This window comes from Malania oleifera, chromosome 3, assembly GCF_029873635.1.
Source record: "Malania oleifera isolate guangnan ecotype guangnan chromosome 3, ASM2987363v1, whole genome shotgun sequence".
Lineage (NCBI taxonomy): Eukaryota > Viridiplantae > Streptophyta > Magnoliopsida > Santalales > Ximeniaceae > Malania > Malania oleifera.
The window spans coordinates 39268079-39293948 of NC_080419.1; the positions used below are offsets into that span (position 1 = coordinate 39268079).

The following is a 25870-nucleotide window of genomic DNA, read 5'->3' on the forward strand; positions in this document are numbered from 1 at the left end:
ACTCTAGAAACAAATTGAGAATCCCACATGACAAGTATACCCTCTAAGGCTCCTTAAGTATGAAGTCCGAATCTTTAGAACAACCAACCCAAATGCTACTAATTCCACCCCCCCCTCTCATCAATCAATCAATTCCAATTTAGTTTCTTGAATAAGAACAACATTAGGGGAGTACCTATCCAAGACTTCCTTAATCAAGCTCCTCTTCCTAACATCCCTAAACTTCTAATGTTCCAACTATCTTATAACTTAACACGCTTATCACCCTTCCCATTCCATTTTCCACTCTCGTAATTAATCGATCTAGCCAGATTTTTAAGCTCCTTTTGAACTTTATTCTTCCTCCTCAGATACGTTCTTGGGCTCAAACCCACCTTTACCACATTCCGGACATGATCTAATAATTTTAGTCTCAGGTCCCAAGGAATTTGTGTGGGTCTAAACAGTCTCCCTCACCTCCCTGAAAGCTAAATCCATAACCCTCCCTCCTAAAAGAATCCTCCCTATCGCATGGAGCTTCAGAAGAATTAAAAGGTTGAGTAAGAAGGGAAGCACATCTTTAGCAATTCTAGAGGAACAAGGATCCTCCAATTATAGAGGAACAAGGATCCTCTAAATCTACCTTCCTAGAATTGCACACCCCTCCCCCCTCCCATGACATCAAAAGATGGAACAACCGATTAGTCCACTGATAAGGAATTAAGTTCAAGGTGAAAAGACGAAGGCCCCTCAACATTTTAGACTTTTAGCAGATCAAAGTTTGAATATTGACAATCTCTCTCCACCTACTGTGGGATCTTAGCCAGATTTTCACTCTGGCAAGGCCCCTAATCTTTAAAATCTCCACTTTTACCTTTGAACAGTTGAATCCTATTCTGCAGAATGAAGGTTGGCTCTCAGCTAGTTGACCAATAATTCCTTTCGTGATTCACAGATATTGCCCATTTCATCCTCCAAATCAAAAGACAATTCATCTTCTAATTCATTTATGTCAAAGCCTTTTGCTTCTCCCTTCAAACTAAGCATGAAGGAGAAAATTGGTTAAATGTTTCAACTACCTCCCTGCTTGTCAGCCAAATTATATCAACCCATAATGAGCCTGTAATTAGCCTATCTATTTATGACATGATTCTTGTATTATAGCTGTAACTACCATGTAATTAGCTGTAGCCATGTAATTGCCATGTAGTTAGCTGCCATCTAACTGCCATGTAATTAGCTACTGCCATGTAACTGCCATGTAATTAGCTTAAACATTTCTATATAATGAGAAGAACTCTCACAAAGAAGGGGTTCAATAAAATTGATATGGTATTAAAGCCTAAAACTTGAATTAGGTTTTCTTGGTCAATTTCTTTCGTGATTGTGAGGGTTGTTGAGTCACCTTAGGCAGTTTTCTTTGGTTTTAGGAATCTCTGGGCATTAGAGGTTCATTGTGGTGTGAGTTTTGTGGCTATCGGTAGTGTGTGGGCATCATTGTGGTGCTGCCAAGAAATTCTTGTGCAGTGCTGCCAAGAAATTCTTGTGCAGTGCTGCCAAGACATTGTTAGGATAATTTTGTGGTCAGTAGTTTCTGGGCATAATTGTGGTGCTGTAGAGACATTCGGGTGTGAGTTTGTGGCTGTCTGAGAGACCTGGAGGCTATCGGCTTGATCTGGGGTGGCTGGTCGTGCTGGACAGATTGTATTGCACACACAGTTGCTTCTCTTTCTAGGGCAGGTAATTGTTTTGGGCTTGTTTTCTTTGTGTTGGGCTGTTTGGGCTTTGCTGGTTGGATTGGTTTTGTCTTGCTTCTAGTGTATTAAGCAAGAGGGGTTATTTTAAGTCAATTGTTTTTGGACTGTATTGGGCTTTGTGCTTTGCTGTTTGGTGTTTTTCGCATTTTTTGTCGTCTTTTATTGTTGTGTTATGGGCATCATAACTACCAACTCAGATTCTTGTGGTGTGCGCTTCACGGGTAAAAATTATAGTACTTGGGAATTTCAATTCTGCGTATTTGTTATGGGGAAGGAGTTATGGGCCATATTGATGGTAGTGACCCGGTTCCAACTGAGCTTCCTAATTTGGTTCAGTGGAAGGTCAAAGATGCTAGAGTAATGTCATGGATCTTAGGATCTGTTGATCCTCAGATTGTCCTATATCTAAGGCTGTACATGACTGCTATAAGTATGTGGGAATTTTTGAAGAAAGTTTATAATTAGGACAACACAGACCGACGTTTTCAGTTGGAAATTACACTCAGGGCGATCTCTCCATTCAAGATTATTTTTCTGGGTTTCAAAACTTATGGGGTGAATTTGCTGACATGGTTTATGCTAAGGTGCCAGCCGCATCGCTCTCTGCAGTTCAGGAAGTTCATGAACAGAGCAAGAGAGACCAGTTTTTGATGAAATTACGGCCTGAATTTGAGGCAACTCGCTCAATTTGATGAGTCGTGATCCTTCTCCTTCATTGGATGCGTGTTTTGGAGAATAAATTCGGGAGGAGCAGCGTCTTGCAACGCAAATCATTTTTGAGTAAGATAAAATGACATCTAATGCCATTGTGTATGCAGCTAATGGGAAAGGCAAGGGTAGGGATATGTGGAAGGTTCAATGCTTTATTTGCAGGGAGTATGGGCACATTGCTATTCACCGTTCAAAGAAATCTTGCAATTACTGCAAGAAACCGAGCCATATCATCAAAGAATGTTCTATTCGTCCCCATAATTGTCAAGCTCATGCCTATCAGGCTGCGGTTGATCCTTCTTTTGCTGGTTCTTCTACAGCTAGTGATCAATTTGTCCTTACTTTAGAGTTGGTTTAGCAGATGATTATGTCAACCTTTTCTGCCTTAGGGCTCCAAGGTAATGGTACTACTGAACGGTTCTTTGAAGATGTTTGCTATGATCTTGGTTCTAACAAATTTCGTACTTCTCGTAATGTTGTTTTCTTTGAAAATCAATATTACTTTTCTACCCATGTTGAGCCCTTGCCTGAGCTTAGTGTTCTTCCGTGTTATGATGAATTGCCTCCTTTTCCTGAACGGTTCAAACCTGGAATTGTGTATACTCGACGTCTCCCGACTTTGCCCTCCTCTCTCGAGCTTGACTCTTCCGCCGCATTTGATCCAACGCCATCTACACTTCCGAAGCCTGACATGGCTCTTGTACCTGGTCCTCGACGCTCTGCACGACTATCACACCCTTCTGATTGGTATGTTTTTAATGCTACTTTAACTTCTATTCCCATTCCTACATGTTTTTCAGAGGCTGTTGAACATGAATGTTGGCGGAGAGCGATGGATGAGGAACTTAGGGCTCTCCAAGATAATCTAACATGAGACGTGGTTCCTTGCCTGTCTAATATTAAGGTCATCGATTGTAAATGGGTTTACTCGATCAAGCTCCGCTCTGATGAAACTTTGGACCGGTATAAGGCACGGTTGGTTGCCCTTGGGAACAAGCAAAAGTATGGGGTGGACTATGAGGAAACTTTTGCTCTGGTAGCCAAGATGACTTCAGTGCGTATGGTTATTTCTATTGTTGCTTCACAAGGCTGGTCACTTCAAAAACGCATTTCTTTATGGTGTCCTGAAAGAGGAAATTTATATGGCCCTCCCACCTCGTTTTTCCTCCTCCTCTTCTTTGGATGTATCTAGGTTGAAACGATCTCTCTATGGGTTGAAACAGGCTCCCCGAGCATGGTTTGACAAGTTTTGAACTACCTTGCTTTAGCAAAGCCAATATGATTCTTCTTTGTTCCTTTGCAAGACATCTGCTGGTATTGTTCTTCTTCTGGTTTATGTTGATGATATTGTTATGTTCTTCTTCTGGTTTATGTTGATGATATTGTTATCACCGGGACTGATTCTGCTTTGATTGATCGTCTCCAGCAGCATCTTCATGCCTCTTTCCATATGAAGGATCTTGGTCCTCTTATGTACTTCTTGGGATTGGAAGTTCACACTGCTCCTTCAGGCATCTTCCTAAATCAGCATAAGTATACACAAGATTTAATTACTTTGGCTGGTCTTCAGGATACTTCTTCTATGGATACTCATCTAGAAGTTAACACGGAGTATCGTCGTGAGGAGGGTGATCTCCTTTTTGATCCTAATGTGTATAGCCAGCTGGTGGGTAGCTTGAACTATTTGACTATTACTCGACTTGATATTTCCTTTGCTGTCCAGCAGGCTAGCCAGTTTATGTAGACTCCACACCATTTACACTTAGCTGCCGTTCATCGTATCATTCGATATCTTCGGGGGTCCCCTAGCCGAGGATTGTTCTTTCCTGCTGGCTCTCCTCTTCGTCTCGTTGCTTATAGTGATGCTGATTGGGCCGGTTGTCCTGATACTCGCCGTTCTGTCATTGGCTAGTGCCTCTTCCTTGGAGATTCTTTGATTTCTTGGAAGAGTAAAAAGCAGGCTCATGTTTCGAAATCTTCAACTGAATCTGAATATTGTGCAATGTCTGCTGCTTGTTCTAAGATTAGTTGGCTTCGTGGGCTTCTTGCTGAGCTAGGTTTCTCTCAGCCTGATCCCACTCCTCTCCATGCTGATAACACTAGTGCTATTCAGATTGTTGCTAATTCTGTTTATCATAAGCGCACGAAGCATATTGAGGTGGATTGTCACACTATTTGGGAAGCACTGGACACTCGTGTCATTTCTCTTCCTCACATTTCCACCGATCTCCAGATTGCTGACATCTTTAGGAAAGCCATGACTTGTTAGCACCATCAGTTTCTCGTGGGCAAATTGATGCTTCTTGATCGACCCGCATCAATTTGAGGGGGGATGTCAGTCTGATTATATCAAGTCATAGTGAGCCTATAATTAGCCTATCTATTTATGACATGATTTTTGTATTATAGCTGTAACTGCCATGTAATTAGCTGCAACCATGTAACTGCCATGTAATTAGCTGCCATGTAATTAGCTGCTGCCATGTAACTGCTATGTAATTAGCTGCCATGTAATTGCCATGTAATTAGCTCAAACGTTTCTATATAATGAGAAGAACTCTCACAAAGAAGAGATTCAATACAATTGATACTACTGTTCGTGGAAGCATATTTTATTATACATTTTCCCTCTTGACCATCTCCAGCTAAACTGGTTTTTTGTGTTCTGCCTAGTCATTCGGTCCATCCTTGTGTGTTTTCATAGGCCCATTTCCCCCTCCACGGGCCTGTCTTGCATCTTAGCTAATGGGCTCGATGCTCAAGCCCCTTTTGAACTTGAGCTCCTCCTTTTTATGATCCAAATAGTTTTGGGTTTTCCTTAGCCCATGCACTTTAGGCCATTGATTTACTAGCCCATCACTTCGCAAGCCTTTTTGCCCCTCAGAAAATCCCCTAGAAGATTTGAAATTTAAAAGTTCTACACCTTTGCTTGCATATCACGAGGATCCAGGACTCATTTGAGGAAATAATTGACCTTGGAGCTTGTGATTTCAGAAGACTCCTTTCTCTGAGTCCCTTGTTCTTCTATTTGGGATCAACAAAATCTATTTGTTAGTCTCGACACTGGTGCCATTTTACTCCCTTCAAGAGGTTTTTTAACAATAACATTCTCCAAGAATATTCCTCAATGAATCTTTTATAATAACTGGCAAGTTTGAGGAAGCATCATAGTTCGTTTATGGATGTGGATGGCTTCAACTTGCAAATAGTTTGAACCTTGCCTGGACCCATCCATATCTACCTCTCTTCAATTATATTGTCCATGAACTTGATGTGTTTCTAAGTAAAAGCATGTTTTCCGTTTTGAGATAGGGTTGATTATTATTTTTTGTTTGTTTAGGACATGGTGAAAATGTTCCTTGTGATTATGCTAGAGTCAAGCTACAAATCACAACGTGGTTGAGGTAGACAACAACAAACTTGTTATGATATTCTTGGAAAATCTTATTCATAAGGGTGCAAAAGGTAGCAGGTTCATTGGTTAGTCTAGAAAGCATAATGAGAAATTCAAATGCTCCTTAGCGAATAATACACGTGATTTTTGGTTCATTAACTTTGGTAATGTGAACTTGATGGTTGCCTATTCTGAGATCCCATTTGGTGAAGTGTTTGGCATCAAATAGGTCTGCAATCAAAGGGATGGGGTATTTGTTTTGGATGATCACTTGGTTAAAGTGCCCGATAGTTATCACATAGCCGCAAACTTCTATCTAGCTTCTTCTAGAACAAAACAGGTGCACCAGAAGGGCTTTGAAGTGTCAAATAAACTCCCTTCAATTAACTTATGCAGTTGTCTCTATAATTTTGCTAGTTTTGTGGGTGTCATTTGATAAGGGGCTTGAGTAGGTGCTTTAACCTTAGGAAGGAATGAATTTCACAATTCACCCTACATCGTGTGGTAACACCCTTGGAAATTGACCTAGCATGACTTCTTGGGATTCAATTAGCACCTTATTTATTTCAATTTGACACATTTCCACTTCTTGCAACATTAGGAAAGACAAATATCTCTTCTTCAACCCTATTTTAAACCGAGTTGAAAGGAGTTTCTTTCATTTATGTACTCAAAGCCACTGGCACTACGCAAGGTTTGTCATCTACTATTAAGAGACAGTTGGCCATAGGTACTAGAATAGATTGAGTAATCTTGAAAGTATATTCCCAATACCACATATATTATACTCCCAATGCTACGTCAAAATCATTTATGTGTGCCATTATGAAGTCCACTATCCTAGACCAAGGCTTGAAGCAACTCCTACCGTGGAAAAGGCTTTCAAATTCACTGCCTTTAACCTCAGTATCCTTATCGACGCATAATTTTGAAACGTTTAGCATTCAATCTTTTGAATCACCAATGAAGTTGTGGGTGGTGCTTGTGTCAATCATAGCTTTCATATTCTTTCTATTCAACACTAAGTCAACATATAGGAGATCATTTTATTGGGTCTTGTTTTGTCTCAAAGATGCCACAATTTTTTGTTTTTCTATTGGATCATCCACCAACGTTGTCCTTTTCTCTTGTAGCATCTTTTTTTCTTTTTCTTTTGATAAACAACTAAAAAATTAATAAAAAAGAGAAGAATATTACAAGAAAAGAAGAAGAAAATGGGGAGGATAAGAGATCATCTCATAGCATCTTCAAAGCACATAATTAATTCCTGTGAGGGCATTTTGCTACTCCGAGGCCTATCACAAAGGAAGCTGAAAATGGCAGGTTGCCTATTTTTGGTGATCTTGTTTTCAAGTCTTTTGAGTCCCTGAAATTGAAAGGTTTTCTTTCTTTTTCAAAAATGAATGTTCTCTCCCCTACCCACTCGAGGGTTTTCCATCTTATTAGTGCTTTCTTTCTCTTCCAAAAATGCAAGGTCTTCTTTCCCCTTTCCAATTGTGGGGTTTCCCATATTATTAGGCCTTAGCTCGTTATTAGTGGGGCTTGGTCCTTCCTTTTCAGAAAACTTTCTTAGTACTCGTATAGTCTTAAGCAACCACCAGAGCTGGCATGAGGTCTGATACACCTCATCTCCTTAGCTCATTTTGGGCTAAGTTTTAAGCCATTTGACGACATTGAGTGTTGGGGTATATGGCTTATATTGAGTGGAACACATGCACAGGGAAAGCATGGTGAGGAAAACAAGGAAGCTGAGCTGCAGGAAGAAAACAGTCGGCGGCTTGGTCGACGGTTACATTGACAGTTTTGCTTGAAATCGTCGACGGTTTCAGTCACAGTAGTTTGGGTTTCTGTAAACCGTCGACGATTTTAATCGGCATAGATTTCGAATTTTGAATCAGGAAGATTAGTAGGTTGGGGATTTCAGAGGATTTTCCTCCGAAGATTGCTACAGGGGTACTTGGAAAACTTCCTAAGTCTTTTGTATGTATAGGGTTAGCATATAAACAATATTGTAACCCTTATTTGATGATTGATAGTGAAAATTCAACTATTTGCTCCCGTTGATATAGGGACATTGCTGAACCACGTAATCTCGTGTCATTATTTATTTACTTTCTTTTATTATCCGTGTGATTGATTGTTTCCATATTATTTATTGTTGGTTGCTACATTGCATGATCCGATCTATTTGTGTTTTCGTTGCACATTGGTATTTTTTTACAACAAATTGGTATTAGAGCTATTGGTTACAGTGGCTGAGATTTCTTCTGTGAATTTCGATATTGTCAAGTTCAACGGATCAGAAAATTTCGGATTATGGCAAAGGAGGGTTAAGGACTTGTTGGTGCAGCAGCAAAGTATGGTGAAGACATTATATGGAAGGTAGCCAGAAGGCATGAACGACATGAATTGGAAGCGAAGGCTATGGCGACTATCAAACTTTGTCTAGTTGATGACGTGATGTATCACGTCATGGATGAGGAATTGTCGGCGGTAGTTTGGCTAAAACTGGAGAGTCAGTATATGTCCAAGTCATTGATGAACAAGTTGTATCTTAAGCAGAAACTGTGTGGGCTTAAGATGATAGAGGGTTCGGTTATGAATCAACACATCAACGTATTCAATCGGATCATCAGTGATCTGAAGCGGGTTGATGTGAAGTTTGAGGAAGAAGACAAGGTGTTGATGCTGCTAAATTCCCTACCTACGTTTCCTATGTATGAAAATCTGGTTATGACTCTAACATGAGGAAATTAAACTCTCGAGTTGGAGGATATCATGAGTGCTCTGTTGTGTTTTCATCAGAGGAAGAAAGCTAGCGATGAGAATTCTCAAGGTGGGAGCTTGTGGTGAAAGGTAATCAGAATCGTGGGAGAAGCAAGTTCCGGAGTGGATAGGGTCATAATAAGGCTCAGTCTAATTCCAGGAAGAGGAAGGACGTACGATATTTTAAGTGTGGGAAAAAGCAGCACATAAAATTGGATTGTCTAGAGAGGAAGAAGGAGAATGCATAAAATAAATACGATTCATCAAACTCGGCGAATGTAGTGGAAGAATAAGACTCAAGGAGCAGTGATGGTGTATGCTCTCAGTTTCATCCGCTTTTGATGTTCTCACGGTTTCTTGGATCTTGATTCTGCGTGCTTTTATCACATGACGCCCATTAAAGGCTGGTTCACCACTTACAAGCTGGTAAATTCTGGTTCTGTTGCAATTTTTCGGAATAGGGAATATCAGAATCAAAATGTTTGATGGTGTGGTGAGGACGTAATGTGATGTTAGGCATATATCGAAGTTAAAGAAGAATTTAATTTCATTGGACACTTTAGATTGTAATGGGTTTAGTTACAATTCTGAAAGTGGGGTAATGAAGGTGAGTAAAAGTGTTCTAACCGTGATGAAGGGGCAGAAAGTACTAAGGAATATCTATACATTGTTAGGTACCACAGTTGTAGGTGGAGTTGCAGCCGTAGATTCTGAGTCGGATAATACTGTTTTGTGGCATATGCGGTTAGGGCATACGGGTGAGCTTGAAATGATGGAGCTTCATAAGAGAAATCTTTTGAAGGGAGTCAAATCATGCAAGCTGCATTTTTGCAGGTACTGTGTACTTGGGAAACATAATAGGGTACAGTTCATAGCAGCCGCGGACAAGAAGGAGGGAATCATTGACTGCATTCATTCAGATGTTTGGGGGCCGATAAGAGTAGCAACATGAGGAGCGCATATGTATTTTGTGAGCTTTATTGATGATTATTCACGAAAGGTCTGGGTGTACTTCATGCGGCACAAGTCAGAGACGTTTGCCAAGTTTAAATTGTGAAAAGTTGAGGTGGAAAACTAGGCTAGGAGGAAGATTAAATGACTCAAGATTGACAATGAAACTTAGTACACTGATTCGAGGTTCATGGAGTTGTGCGAGGAGAATGACATTAGGAGACATTTCACAGTACGCAAGACACCACTACAAAATGGTGTGGTGGAAAGGATGAACCGAGCCATAGCTGAAAGGGCTTGGTGTCTCAGGTTGAATGCAAGGCTTGCACAAAACTTTTGGGTAGAGAAGGTAAATATGACGTGTTTCTTAATTAACACACCAAGGGCAACACTAGAAGGGAAAGTTGCAAAGGAGGTGTGGATAGACATCAAGGTAGATTACTCTGGCAGAGTAGGAGAGTATTTGGATGTCCAACCTATGCGCACGTTCCTAGTGATTAAAGCTTGAGACAAAGTCTAGACGGTGCATATTTTTGGGGTATCAAAAAGGGGTGAAAGGGTTCAAACTGTGGGATCTGAAGGTAGACAAGGTGGTGATTAGTAGAGATGTGATTTTCAATGAGAAAACCATGTTGCAGCGTACTCAAGAAGAAGAAGAGAAACAGGTGTCAGAAAATTGCAGTAGCAATGAGCGTGTGGTGTAGTTGGAGTTAGATACTCAAGGTGGAGATGACAATGTGCAAAACATAGGGAGTTCTAGCTCAGGAGACCAGCAGCAACGCAGTATAGCTATAGATAGACCCAGACGCACTATCGGGCCACTGTCCAGTTATGGATTTGATTATCTAGTGTCTTATGCACTTATCACTAGTAGCAAGGATCCTACTACTTTTCAAGAGGCGGTGCACAATCAAGAGAAAAATATATGGATGGATGCTATGGTGAAGGAGATGAAATCACTGCATAAGGACTAGATGTGGGAGTTAGTGGGAGCTACTAGCAGGGAAGAGGGCGATATGATGCAAGTGAGTGTATAGAAAGAAAAAAGCAGTGTCAGAAAAAGAAGGTGAGAAGTTCAAGGCTCGGTTAGTAGCAAAGGGTTACTCACTAAGGAAATGAGTTGATTATGATGAGCTCTTCTCCCTTGTTGTTAGACACACTTCCATCAAAGTAGTGGTTGGATTGGTGGCACATTTTGACATGCATTTGGAGCAGATGGACGTAAAGACAACGTTCCTCCTTGGTGATTTGGAGGAGCTTATTTACATGGTACAACCAAAAGGGTTTAGTCAACCTAGACAGGAGCACTTGGTTTGTAAATTGAAGAAATCACTTTAGGGGCTGAAGCAATCTCCGAGGTAGTGGTACAAACGCTCTGACTCCTACATGATTTGGATTGGCTAGAGGAGGTGTGAGTATGATTGTTGTGCCTATATGAAGAGTCTTGAGGATGGCTCACTCATTATTTTGTTGCTTTATGTTGATGACATGATGATTGCTGTGAAGGACATGACTGAGGTAAATAAGTTGAAGACTCTGCTGAGTAAAGAGTTTGACATGAAAGACTTAGGTGTTGCCAAGAAGATTCTTGGGATGGAGATTCACAGGGACAGAGCTGCAGGGAGATTGTGGTTATCTCATGGTAGCTATGTCGAGAAGGTGTTGGAAAGGTTTAGCATGGTTAATGCAAAATCGGTAAGTACATAGTTAGAGAATCATTTTAGGCTGCCTGCCGCCCAGTGCCCAGAGATGGATGATGACATTCGTGACATGTCAAAGGTCCCTTATGCCAGTGCAGTGGGGTGTTTGATGTATGCTATGGTATGTACAAGATTGGACCTGACACAAGCTGTCAGTGTGGTGAGCAAGTTCTTTTCAAATTCGGGTCGACAACATTGGGATGTAGTCAAGTGGATTATCAGATACGTAAGGGGTACTAAAGACTATGGCATCATGTTCAACAGGCTACAGAGTGACCCTTTAGTGGTAGGTTATGCGGATGTAGACTATTAATGGGACTTGGATAACAGGAGGTCTACCACAGGGCACGTATTCACCCTTGTGGGAGGGCCTATTTGTTGGAGGTCCATGGTGTAGTCACTTGTTGCTTTATCTACTACTGAATCGGAGTACATGACAGTGGTTAAGGCTGCCAAAGAAGCATTGTGGCTTACAGGATTAGTCAAGGAGCTGGGTATTGAGTAATGTGGAGTTCAACTCTATTGTGATAGTCAGAGTATCATCTATTTGACAAAGAACTAGGTGTATCATGCAAAGACCAAGCAAATAGATGTGCGGTTTCACAGGATCAGGAAACTGGTTGCTTCTGGTGAACTATTACTTGAGAAAGTTCACACGTCTGAAAATGCGGCTGATATGTTGACAAAGTCTATTACAACGGACAAGTTCAAGCATTGCTTGGACTTGATCAACGTCTCCGGTTGCTAGATGGGAGACGTCCCAACCTACTATCCCAGGTGCAGTTGCGGGTTATATTTTCAAGTGGAACTGCGAGTTATGCTTTCATATTTCTCCTAAGTGGTGAATATTTGCCAAGGTAGAGATTGTTGGAGTATGTTGCTCATATTGAGTGGAACACATGCACAAGGAAAGCATGGTGAGCAAAACAAGGAAGCTGAGCTGCACGGAGAAAACAATCAATGGCTTGGTTGATGGTTACATCGACGGTTTAGCCTCAGGAATAAACCGTCGACGGCTTCAGTTTTAGTAGTTTAGGTTTTAGTAGGAAACCGTCGACGGTTTTAGTTGGCGCAGATTTCAAATTTTGAATCGAAAAGATCAGTAGGTTGGGGATTTTAGAGGATTTTCCTTCGGGAATTGCTACAAAGAGTACTTGGGAAACTTCCTAAGTCTTTTGTATGTATAGGGTTAGCATATAAACGAAATTGTAACCCTTGTTGGATGATTGATAGTGAAAATTCAGCCATTTGCTCTTGTGGATGTTGGCACATTGCCGAACCACGTAATCTCTTGTGTCATTGTTTATTTGCTTTCCTTTATTATCTGTGTGATTGATTGTTTTCATATTATTCATCGTTGGTTGTTACATTACACGATTCGATTTATTTGTGTTTCCACTGCGCATTGGTATTTTTGCACAACATTGAGTTTATCCATGTCCATCATGCCTTTAATATCAAGCATCAATACTAAGAATTCTCATATCTTTTCTTGGATTGATCCGTTTTCTTGCAGATAAAATAATTTACAATTGGCCACCTATTCCATATTCTTAGGATAAACTAGTCCCTAAGTGCCGCTCAGATCGTTTCGCATGTCATTGGTGCATCGTTGGTCTTGAATTTCTTAATATTGACCACCATAGTTTCGTTTCTTTTGTGAGATACATGGTCGCTATTGTCACTTTTTACTTATCTAGTTATAGTTGCTTTGAATACTACTCAAAGTCGAGGAGAAATCTATCAAATTCATTGGCATCTCGAGCACCTCTGTAAGTTGTGGTTCTGGTAGTTTCATTTGACTCCCATCCATTGTGTCCACTTTGGATTTTTTGGCCGTCTGCATGACCACATTCAAGTTTGTATTTAACTTTTGCATTTGGCTCTGAAGTTGAGCTATTGTGTCCCTGATCTTACTATCTTCAGTTAGGATCTCCTCAACTTCATTTAATCTCCTATAAAAGGAATTTATGGATTCCTTCACATTATCTAAATGCAAATATAAATTCTTAGAAAGCTCTGGTATGGTAGCGTCAATCTCTTTTGATCCTCTCTCAAGGGAGGTTGGTGTTGGCATCCTATCCTCAAATGTATTTAGCATAATCTCAAAGGCTTCCATTCATTCAACGCTCCTTTGGATGACCTCAAGCTCTATTGGCCTCTTCTGTAGGAATTAAACTCAGGGAATGAAGTTCTCTAGTTCAACAATCCCTTCCTCAAAAGCATTAGCATGCTCAAGTTCCCTCTACCCTCCCCTTTTATGGCCTTAAGCTCTATTAGCACACCCTTATAGCTTTGCCATCAGTGCCCGGAGTTCGAATCTCATTTGAAGTATTTTGAGTTCAGCAACTTTTGCCTCAAGTGCCTTGATGTGCTTTGTTTTTAGCCGACTTGACAAATTTCATGTCACCATTTGTGGTGAAAAAACTGTGCTTTGATCCCAACTGTCACGGACCCAAAGAGCCTTCCCAAGCCAACCACTATTTACTTGATCAAGATGGCAACGTGGTTGGAGTTCAAAAAATCTCGTCTCAAGTATTTTGAGTTTAGCAACTCTTGCCTCGAGTGCCTAATGCACTTAGTTTTTGCCAACTTAGTAGCTCTGATGTTACCATTCATGATGAACTAGTGGTTTTCATGGTGATCTACTCTTGCCAAACAAGTCAACCATGTTTACTTGATCAAGCCTGAATGCACGAACATAATGTAATTCGCATGAGCTAAGATGACAACTTCTTGCGTAATATCATACGCACCCAAGCGCACAAATGAGGTATTGGTAATATGATTATATTCACAATAGGCATCCATAAAGCAATAGGGCATGCAACAAACAAATTCACATTCCACGTGCATTTATCCAACAATTTGACAATAGATTCATATGGGGAGTTCATATTATAAAGTAAATCCCTGAAAATTTACACATAAAGAGTCATTGTCTCCTTTTACTCTGTTACCCTGTTACATTGTCCCCATTTGAGACTTGGCATGTTCATTAAGAAATAATGCTGCAAAATACTAGTAGGTGGGTCGGCACAAAAAGGAAGCAAAACCTACTTTTATTTGAATTTTAATGATGACCTTTACATGATCTTGAATTTTGGACTAGGATGGTGGACTATTTTGTACCCCATTTCTTCTAACGAGCCCCTCTGTCCATGTGGAGTGTATATATAGCGCTTCTTTTCCTTTGAACATCTTATTAATTGAATTGCTTTGATTTTGTGTTTAGTATTGTTGATGTTTGTTCCTCGTGTGTTTTCTTTGACTCTTCCAAATTCCGAGCTTGTTTGTATGTTTGTTTTTAAGTTTTATCCGTTATTTTTTTCTGTGGTCGGTGAAGCTGATTTTACTAACATACATATGTATATTTTTTTGAAAATTTTGAATTTCATCAGCTCTAGAGGAGTGGCGAAAACGGAAGATGGAACGAGCCAGACTGCGGCAATTGGAGAGAAATGGAACAGTCAACTCTCAAGCATGACATACTTTACTGGGGAAACTAGTGTTTCTTCACATGGTAAAATTGGATTCTCAGACCTTATAACGGTTCTAAAATCATGTCATAAGCTATCCTTACACATGTATATTTTATGATGGGGACTAGGTAACATATTTACATTAGAAACAGCCTTTAATTGCTCCAAACTAATTTTGCCAGTCTATGATCTGTTGCGGCATGAATTTAATTTTGGGTCTTAGAAATATCCCGAGACTAAGAATGTGCATTTGCCATTTTTTTTCCTTGCAAAATAAACGGGGTTCTGGAACAATTCTACTGGTTTCTGTTTTATTTTGTAAAGTGCAAGGAGAGGAACAATGGGCGAGTCCAACCCATGATCCATAAGCATGGGTGGAGCACCTGCTCCCTCAACTGGCTTTGCTTTCGAAACTTGTGAGTGAAGGCAGGCGCAACTCCAGGGGCAACGTCCAAAAAACACCTCATACTTTAAACGGCACCGTTCTTCATCTACTGTTCCATCCCACTTCATTTTAAGATTAGAATCAGAGATTGAAGACATTGAAATCTCATGCTCATATGACCCGCGTGTTAGAATCATATTTTAAGAGATAAAGTTGTATTAAGGGGTGCAAATTTTAAGTTTTTAAATAAAATTTATGTAGATTTTGATAAAATTGAGGATACTTTATATTATATTTTATTTAAATTTACACATTGAAATTCAATATTTGAACTTTAAAGTCACTAATATAGGTTAAATCTAATGGAAATACCTCCACCTCATTGAACAAAATGATTCATTCCTAATGATTGGAAAGGAGATTCTCTCTCTCTCTCTCTCTCTCTCCCTCTTGGAAATACACCACCTCATTGAACAAAATGATTCATTCTTGAAAAGGAGATTCTCTCTAATGGAAATACAAAATGATTAATTCCTAATGATTGGAAAGGAGATTCTCTCTCTCTCTCTCTCTCTCTCTCTCTCTCTCTCTCTCTCTCTCTCTCTCACACACACACACACACACATACACACACACACACACACACATTTATGGCTTTAGTTTTGTAAATTTGAGAGAATAACATAAAAACAACAGTTAATGAATCAATTAACTTTCTAAAAGTATCTTATATTTACTTGTTTAGAGGAGTTAGGAGTTAAGTGAAAGCTCTTTCATCTCATGAATTAGTTAGGCCTAAAATTGAGTGATGATACCATAGATTATGAAAAGGCACTCCACAAAATACCTATCTTTATGTTGCAAACTTACAAAAATTTGGACTTATATAGTGCATAACAATTGCCCCTCTCTTTTTACTCTCGAATAAGAGATTCAATTCATAAATTCGAGAGTATTTGGGTCACCTATAATTTTGGCTCAATTTAGGAAGTCTTTTGTGTTATTTGTCTTGGCCTGGAGCTGTTTAAACGGACTTATTTCAGTGTAAGTCTCTTTTTTTTTTTTGAAAAAATTTTAGACTTGAATCAAGCCATTTTGAAGAGTTTTGGCTCCATGCAGGGCATGTATAAGTGTTTGCCTTATCAAATGTCGATTTCAGGGAGAACTACTCAATCGGAGTCGTTCTTACTCTCAAGTTACCGAATAGTGCTCATCATTTGGGCATGTTTTTAGGCCTCATGAGCTGTGCTCTTCAGTTGGGTCTTTCCTAGTGAGCCGTGTTCACTCTTGAGTTGCCTCATGAGTTGTGCTCATCAAATGGATATGTCTTTGGGTCTCATAAGGGGTGCTCATCAAATGGACCATAATTGGTGAGTCGTGCTCATCATTTGGGCATGTTTTTAGGCCTCATGAGCTGTGCTCTTCAGTTGGGTCTTTCCTAGTGAGCCGTGCTCACTTTTGAGTTGTCTCATGAGTTGTGCTCATCAAATGGATGTCTTTGGGTCTCATAAGGGGTGCTCATCAGATGGACCATAATTGGTGAGTCGTGCTCATTCTTGGGCTGCCTTATGATCTGTGCTCATCAAGTGGGCATGCTTTCAGCCTTATGAGCGGTGCTCATCAAATGAGCCATAATTGGGGAGTCATGCTCACTCTCGGGTTGCCTCATGAGTTGTGCTCAACAAATGAGCTTTTCTTTAGGCCTCATGAGTGGTGTTTACCAGATGGGCAGTTAGTGAACCATGCTTACTCTTGGGTTGCCTTATGAGTTGTGCTCATCAAATGGGCATGTCTTCGAGCCTCATAAGCGGTGCTCATTAGATGGGTCATAATTGGTGACTCGTGCTCACTCCTGGGTTGCCTCACAAGCTGTGCTCATCAAGTAGGCATGCCTTCGGGCCTCATGAGCGGTGATCATCAGATGGGCCATAATTGGTGATTTGTTCTCACTTTTGGGTTGCCTCATGAGTTATGCTCATCAAGTGGGCATGTCTTCGGGCCTAGTGAGCGGTGCTCATTGATGGGCTATAATTGGTGAGTCGTGCTCACTCTTGGGTTGCCTTATGAGTCGTGGTCACTCTTGAATGATTTTATGAATTAATTAAAAAATTTACATTTAGTGAAAAATTTGTAAGATTGAGGAATTAATTTGTTTCCTAAAATGAATGAAACCCTAAACCTATAAATAGGAGCATCAACACACATGAAAGGGGAGGCAAGGAAAGCAACCCCAATAGAGGAGAAAGTAAATAGGGTAGGGTTTAGAATAAAATTTGAGAGAGAGGAGAAAAAAGAGGCACGACTGCCTAGCCCCCCTCCCCCCCCCGCCCCCAAAGGAGCTTCGTGCTAAGAAAGAGTGAGAAATAAAAATTATTTTTGCTGGAAATTCAGGATTGGAGGTGCTTGCATAGTAAATTTGATCTAGATGATTGATGGTGATTTCTTATCCGATGGAGTTGAAATGATTTCATTACCCATCCTTCTTAATTCGGATTGGTCGGATTATTATTTGGAGCTTTTCAACTTTGGTTTTGTGCCTTGGACAACAGCATCATTGCATTAGCAGTTTCAGGATTGGAGGTGCTTATGCAGTCAACTTGATGTAGATGATCGGATGGTGATTTCTTGTCCGATGGAGTTGAAATTTTGATAGATTGTTCATGACTCATTATTCTTAATTTTGATTGGTTGAATTTTTATTTGGAGCTTTACAACTTTGGTTTTGTGCCTTAGACAACAACCTCATTGTAGGAGCAGCTTCAGGATTGGAGGTGCCTGCGTAGTCAGATTAATGTAGACAATCAGAAGGTAATTTCTCATCCAATTGAGCTGACATTTTGATAGGGTGTTCATAACTCATCCTTCGTAATTATGATCAATCAGATTGTTATTTGGAGCCTTGCATTTTATCACATGATATGATTTTCAATTTGAGGTTAGTATACATTAGGTTACTCATCAATTCTTGCTTATCTTAAAAGTCAATACATTGCATATTAGATGTTTGAAAGTTAAACTTTGTTATCTTGATATGACTTTATACCAAAAAAAAAAAAAAAAGATGAAAACAAAAATCAAATCTTTGAAAAATTTAAAATTTTTTGGAGAAATATTAAAAAAAAATTCAACAAAGATTTTGAAAAATCCAGGAATGTTTTTAAAGATAATTTTTTATGATTTTTTTATGTGTGTGTGTGTCCCTATGATTTTAAAAAGATGGGGGTATTTTTAGACCTCACCAGTATCGGCTTTGAGGGGGTTTTTCTAATAAGATCCCCTCTTTTGGAGGTCTTATTAGACATTCCTAAGTCAACACCTAGATTTTTAAATATCTTGTTAAGTTTGTATATTTATTCATTCATTTGTTTGTTTATTTTAATAGAAATTAATTAAAAGGTTATTAAATTAAATTTGAGAATAATTCATAATTAATTAGGTATCGTTCGAAGAACGAGTGTGTAGGGGGTGCGAATACATTCCCCTTACATAATTGAACTCCCGATCACAGTCGTGATATACATAGACTGAGATAACTAGTTCGTTGAAATATGTTTAGTCTAGTGACCAATCAAATGAGTTATAATTAGGTGTTCTAACCATACCAAGAAAAAATAGGTTAGTGGCGACTCTTGTAACGACCAAAAAAATAAATAAATAATAACAAATTATTAATTCAAAAAATTATTATTATTAATTAATTAATTATTATTAATAAAATTAATTAAATTAAGAATATGAGGATTGTGGATATATATATAAGTATATGATAAGGTTAAAGAAAGGATAAAGGAAAGAAAAAGCAAAAGAAAAAGAAAAAGAAAAAGAAAAAGAAAAAGAAATCTTAGAGTTTAAGTTTTCTGCTGGAACAAAACAGAAGGAAAGAAGAGAAAAAAATTCACGCGCACAGAACAGAACAAGAAGGAAAGAAAGAGAGAGAAAGAGAAAGAAAAATTAAATATATTTTCTCACTCTCCACTCCTCTTCTTTCTACGATTTCGCGGTCGATTCTTGACCAATTGAAAATCCGAAGATAACATCGAACTTCATTTTTCGCTACCGACATATCTACCAAAGTGGATTTGTCGTAGGAGTAACGTGGGCATATCTCGTGGGGTAAGCCAAATTCTCATTCTTATCTCAATTTTTCCTAAATTTTAAGCCAAATGGGCGATCGGACACCACCACGAGAATCTAGGGATGATTCTCTACAAGTCTAGCGGAGTGAAATTCTCGTGGGGTTATTGTAGAAATAGTCCAAAATTAGGATAAATGTGTTATTTAGAAATTAATTATTATTTAATTATTATAAATTAAGAAATATTAAAATAATATTTTATTGGGGTTGATTTGATTGAATCAGGGTTCGGGTGAGCGTCGCGGGTATAAGTTTGGGAGCCCTGTAAGCGTAATTCAGGGAATCAGGTAAGGGGGAATATAATTATATCAGTATTTTATTAAAGTGAACCAATTATTTATGAGCATACGAAATTTATTATTTATTTACATGATTTTCAGAATAGTCTGATTACTAGGAAAAAATGATTATTTGGTTTAAGGTTATATTTGGGATAATTGTTTATGATATGAAATTCGTGTGACATGGGAGTAATTTTTCCTAATAAATTGAATATGAATTACTATGGTATTTGAGTTTGCATGTGGGGGTGTTTGAAATGATTATGGCATGATGAATGAGTTATTATGTTTGACTCCTGTGTGGAAATGTATTAATTTGTGGGGATACTGTGTGGGAAATGAATTGATCTGTTGAATTCCTGTGTGGAAATGCATTTATGCGTCTGTGTGAACTAACTGGTGTGGTTATTCGTATGCATCTCAATATAACGTTGGCATGAGGAGGTTGTTATATTGCCTAGATGTAAATCATGATATGACGTTGGTAGGTTGAGGAGCTTGTCATATTGTCATTTATATGGGGTAGGACATTGGTAGGTCGAGGAACTTGTTCTACTGATGTATGACGGGTAGGTCATGGGGATTGGATACTGGTGAATAATGGCGCTTGTATGGGCCATGTTATATACTCTCTGTGGGTAGTGGTGCCTGTGTGGGCCACGTTATATCCTGTGTGGATAATGGCGTCTGTGTGAGTCATGTTATATATCCTGTGTGGGTAGTGGTGCTTGTGTGGGCCAAGTTTATCCTGTGTGGATAATAGCGCCTGTGTGGGCCATGTTATGTACCCTGTGTGGTTAGTGGTACTTGTGTGGGCCACGTGTAGATAAAAAGTACGTAGGTGCCTGTGTGGGCCACATACTGACATGTACGCAATTACTCTGTGTGGGCCATGTAGTGAGGACATTGGAAGATGAAGTATGAGATGCATGATTCCTGTGTGGATGTGTTGTGCGCATGTGAATTTAATTATAGCATAAAAATAATGGTATAGTATATTGTGAATGCATGTGTGTGCATGCGGTAAGGTAAACATACCACCGAGGGCTTGCTGAGAAAGGCAAGTGCTCTGCTAGGTAGTTTCTTGGTATCAGTGCAAAGGGATGCTACTTGTATGGGCGGGTTGACATCCCGATCCTCGGAAACCTTCGCCTTTAAAATAATAAAGATGTGTGTACTGGCGGCGAGGTAATACTTCACCTAAGGGCTTACTGAGTAAGGTGAGTGCTCTGATAGGTAGTTTTTAGTACTAGAGTAGAGGGAAGTTACTTGTATGGCCGGGTAATCTTCCTTATCCTTGGGGACTTTCGCCTGCATAAAAATTATGTACTTGTGCATATTGGACGTGTGTGATATTAGATGTTGGAAATGTTATTAATGGTACATTTTCTCAGTTGTTATTGATATTATATAAGAAGTAGTTTATTTTGATATGTAAATATTAAAACTCAGTTGTCACACGCTGTTATAATTTATTCCACCCTTACTGAGAAGTGTCTCACCTTAATGGATTAACAATTTTTTAGGTTCTTCTGGAGACCGGGTTTGAAGGCCTAGGCTGAGATTGTTTATGATAGTTTCTTTATGGGGTATTGTGAGATACTGATATATGTATAGATATATTTGTACGGAATTATGTTTTAAATGTTGGTTGTGGATACAGATATTTGGATGTTGTAGTGTTAGTTTTTGGTTGTTATATAGAACTCTGGTATTTATTTGAGGTTATTTATTCATGTGCCGCTGCGTGTATGTTAATTATGGTATCAGATACAGGTGATTGGAACATGTGGCACACGGGCCCCACTTGGCTGGTCGGGGCGTCACAACTCCAAAATCCAAAATTTTAAAAAATCGTATATTTTATTCCTTCTCCTTCCCTGGAGCACGCTCCGCTCCAATTCCAGGACGTCACGACAAAAGTGATGTCCACCAAATTTACTTTGTTTCGTATATGGATCACCAAACTAAAATCATTAATTTGAGAGGCTCCTAAGCATAATGCTTGCCATGGGATCTTGCCAAACAAAAGAGATATTTTGCCAAAGATGCATATAAAGGATGTAGCTTGGAATACCTTGGAGATAGTACAATCAGGTCAACAATAACAAATGTAAGGATGTTCAGGAGCTAGTGAGGCTAGAGGCTAAGGTTAATGTCACTCACACAAAGATTTATAATTCATTTGTGCTTATCTCCCAATACTATAAGGTAGAAAAGGACAAAATGATGAAGTGATTGATGGTCCAAAATCACATCAATGATGCGCTCTATGATAGTTTTGGAGTAAAGATGATATTGGTTATGTTGGCATAATAAGACTTAATCTCATTTTGATAATGTCAAACTAAGGTATCTAATTATGCTATTAAGTGTACTTACAGGTTTTTTAGCTTACAAGAAAAATGAACGATGTAAAGCCATGAAGAATACAAGTAAAATGAAGAATGACTATTGAAGAATGATCAAGCTTGAAGACATGAAGACTCAGATAGTATTCCTTATTTATTATAACATAAGTCTCATATAAGTACTTCTCAAATTAGTATCTGTTTATGAAGCTCTTAGGATTAATAATTAGACCTAGAGATCGATTTAACAACTTGGAAAATATCTTCACAAAGTCCAAATATCTTTCAATAGGACACAATTGAGTTTTGGAAACAAAAATAAAAAGAACATTGAATTTCAGGGTATTTGGGCGCCTGAGGCTTATGCTCAGTCGACCAAATGTAGGAATATGAAGAAACTGGTCTAGTATTAGTGAGTTTGGGCGACCAAAGATATGGTTCAGTCGGTCGAATGACTACTGCCATTGTTTAAAGTCTAGACGGTGTTGGTTCAGGTGACGGACCCAAGGGTTTAGTCGACTGAACGAGTTCAGGCGACTGAACGTAAAGTTCAGTGAACCGAAAGGCTATTGCATGTTTCAAAATTCATGATTTTAATTGGTTCGGGTGACCGAAATCCCAGTTCAGTCCACTGAAGCGCGCGATATATTTTTGTGAACAATGCGATATCTTTCCAATTTTGAAACATATTGTTGCCAAAACTTGGGCAAATAGTTAGATTTCAAACCTAGCTATAAAAGGCTAACCTTAATCGTGTTAGGGCAACCCAATAACAATTAGATTTCAAACCTAGCTATAAAAGGCTAACCCTAATCGTGTTAGGGCAACCCAATAACAAGCAAATACATTGATTTCCACTTTGAAAATCTGTTGTGCGCCGTTTCCCTTGGCTGACACTATTTTCTGGTTTTATCCTTCAAAGTTTTACACCTAGAAAACCTAACCAATCTCTTGAGCTTCGTAGCAAATATTATTTTGAGAGTATTAGAGTGATTTTAACATGTACAAATCTGCTCTTTGAGAGAGTTTTTCTTCTTGTACAAAATCTGCTGTTGATTTATTTGTGAACTGATGATTCGGGTGTGAATCGTTGACAAGCAAGAGGGTTGTTCTTGCTTAAGAGGTGCTCCACCTATTGAACGTAGAGAGGTGCTTCACCTATTGAATGGAGGGTTTAGTAAAATCCTTATAGCAACTTGCTTGAGGCAAGGACGTAGACACGGTTGCTGAACCTTGTAAAAAAAATCGACGTCACTCTTTCCCTTATCTTTTTATTTTCAAGCACAAATATTTTAAAATTTACCTGTTGTGAATGATTTATTTTGATTTGGGAATGCTATGAATGTTTTACTTTGAGTTGTAGATGTTGTGAATGATTTTAGTACCTATTCTCATCAAACTCTGCTATAGCTATGGATTTAACTTGATTTAATCTGGTGGAATTGCACTATATTTTTTTATTAATTATTCAAATACTAGTATAAATTCTTGTGTGGTTGAACATATTGTTATCAATATTAATTTGTTGAAAATATTATAAATCTTGTGATTTGGTCTCATATTTAGGATTATTGTTATTGGTATAGTTGTTTGCTGAATAGATTTCCATGGTGATCAAAATATTTGGAGGAAGTACTAAATAAGTTTGAAAATTGATCAAGCTTCCACACATAAAATTTTAGAATACCCAATTCACCCTTGTCTTGGGATTTCACCTTAACTCACAATTGGTATCAGAGGTTAGGTTGCAATAAATCCTAATAGGTAGTTGTACAAAGATCAAAATGGCAAACCTAGGTGTGTCCCCATTTGGTGAAGTTCAATCTTCTACTAGGCCTCCAATATTTTGCGGTGTTAACTACACCTTCTGAAAATAAAGGATGAGAATCTTTTTACAAACCATGGATTAGAGGGTTTGGAGAGTGGTTGTCCAAGGAAACTATGTTCCTACTAAATTCACCGATAGTAAAGAAGTTACTAAGGAAGAAAATGAAATGAATAAGGTTGATATGAAACAAATGCAAATCAACTCAAGTGCAATGGATGCCCTATATTGTGCGTAAGACGTAAACAAATTTAATAGGATAATGGGCTACAAGAGTGCCAAGGAAATCTGGGAGAAGTTAGAAATAACCTATAAAGAAACCATACACGTTAGGGATAGTAGGATAGACATGCTGACTAGTGAGTATGAAGCTTTTAGGATGAACCTAGAAGAATCTATATCTAGTATGTATACTAGGTTCACTCATATCATAAACTCCCTAAACGCACTTGGGAAGAACTACCCTACATATGAGATGGTTAGGAAAATCCTCAGAGGACTCCCATCTATTTGGGAACCTAAGGCCACAACCATAGTTGAAGATAGAAACTTAAAGGCGATGACCTTAGACGAGCTCATTGGGTCACTTCTCATGTACGAGATGACCATTAATGAAAGAACAATTGAAGCTAGCGAAGCTAAGAAATCCATCACACTTAAAACTTCCAAAGAAAGTTTGAGTGATGAGGAAGATGAAGAGATGGATGAAGAAGATCTAGCTTTAATCACCAAACGACTAGGTAGATTCTTCAAAAAGAATTAGAAATTTACTAGGAAATTTTGAGGATCTAAAATGGAAAAAGGAGAAACAAGTAAGAATGAAACAAAAGAAGAACCTCCAACATGCTATAACTGTAAAAAAGTAGGTTACATTAAACCTGATTGTCCACAACTTAAAAAGGTGTCTAAGAAGAAGAAGAAGAAGGCAATGGAGGCCACAACTTGGGATGACTCCAGCTTAAGCAACTCAGAAAGCAACTCGAGCGATCAAAAGGTGGCAAATGTCTGCCTTATGGCATTAAACGATGAGGTATACTCTTATTCTAACTCGTTTATTGAATCTAGTGATGAATCCTGCAATGAATCTTGTGATAACATGCCATCATACACTGAATAGCAAATCGAGTTATTTAAATTGCATAAAAGCTTTGTTAGGGTGTCCAAACAAAATGCCATACTAAAAAGTGAGAATGAAATGTTAACGAAGAAATTAGAGTCAACTCACACCGTTGAAAAAGAAAACAACTCATACATTGCTGAACTAGAGAGTAAGACTGAAAATATGTCAAAAGAACTAGAGGACATGAAATCACAAGCCACTTGTGAAAATGAGAAAGATTTAAACATCACCAGTCTAGAAAGAAAGGTAAAAAATCAGTCTAAAATAATCAATAACTTCACAAGAGGAAAAGATAATTTTGACAAACTAGTTGGCACTCAAAAGATGTGTTTAGACAAAGAAGGCATTGGATTTAATGGAATAGAAGATAGGAGGAAAAAGAATGTAAAGACCCAGAAAATTATAATGATTAAGTAATTAGGAAAAATAATAAATGGGATAAATAAATAAAGAATAAGGGAAGAAGGAAGATTTAAAAGAGGAAGAACAGTAGACCTCGTCGATGAATATCCTGTCTTCGTCGACGAGTGTTCTTTTAGAGATCGTTGACGAAGTTTAGTTCCTCGTCGACGAAGAGATCCCGAGTGAGTGAATTTCAGATTTTAAGTTTTGTCGATGAATGAATCCTCTCATCAACGAAGTCTCTTCTGTGACTCGTCGACGAATCCTGTCTTCTCGTCGATGAAGCCACGTGGCAACATCGTATATAAAAAGGATCCAAAGTTGCTTCTTCGCAAAGAAAAAAATTTCCTTCGTTTTCTCTCTCTAGAACAACCTCTCTACCTTCTCTCTAAGAATTTGGCTCAGATTCAGCCCGAATCAACAAACGGAGACCGCAACGGTGTTCTAGGGAAGTTTCTCTACACATCTAGCGGAGCAAATTTCTAAACTAGGCTTTTTGGGAAATGCTCTAAAGTTGAGGTAAATGTTAAGATTCTTAGTTTTGGGGTTTTAAATATTTATTTGAGGTTTATAAGTTGTGGAAATATAGGAATAGTAGGTTATTTGGGGTTTATCAGATTAAACTAGAGTT

The 25870-nt window shown here is 38.6% G+C and overlaps 1 protein-coding gene across 1 annotated transcript in view; it reads left to right on the forward strand.

Annotated features, from left to right (window-relative positions):
* LOC131151799 (uncharacterized) overlaps positions 1–15034 on the forward strand; it is a 31860-nt gene extending 16826 nt beyond the window's left edge. The window contains exon 4 of the mRNA XM_058103215.1: positions 14660–15034. Coding sequence (XP_057959198.1) covers positions 14660–14745 — 86 coding nt within the window. The 3' untranslated portion in view covers positions 14746–15034. The remainder of the gene's footprint in view (positions 1–14659) is intronic.
* Positions 15035–25870: the final 10836 nt, after the last annotated feature.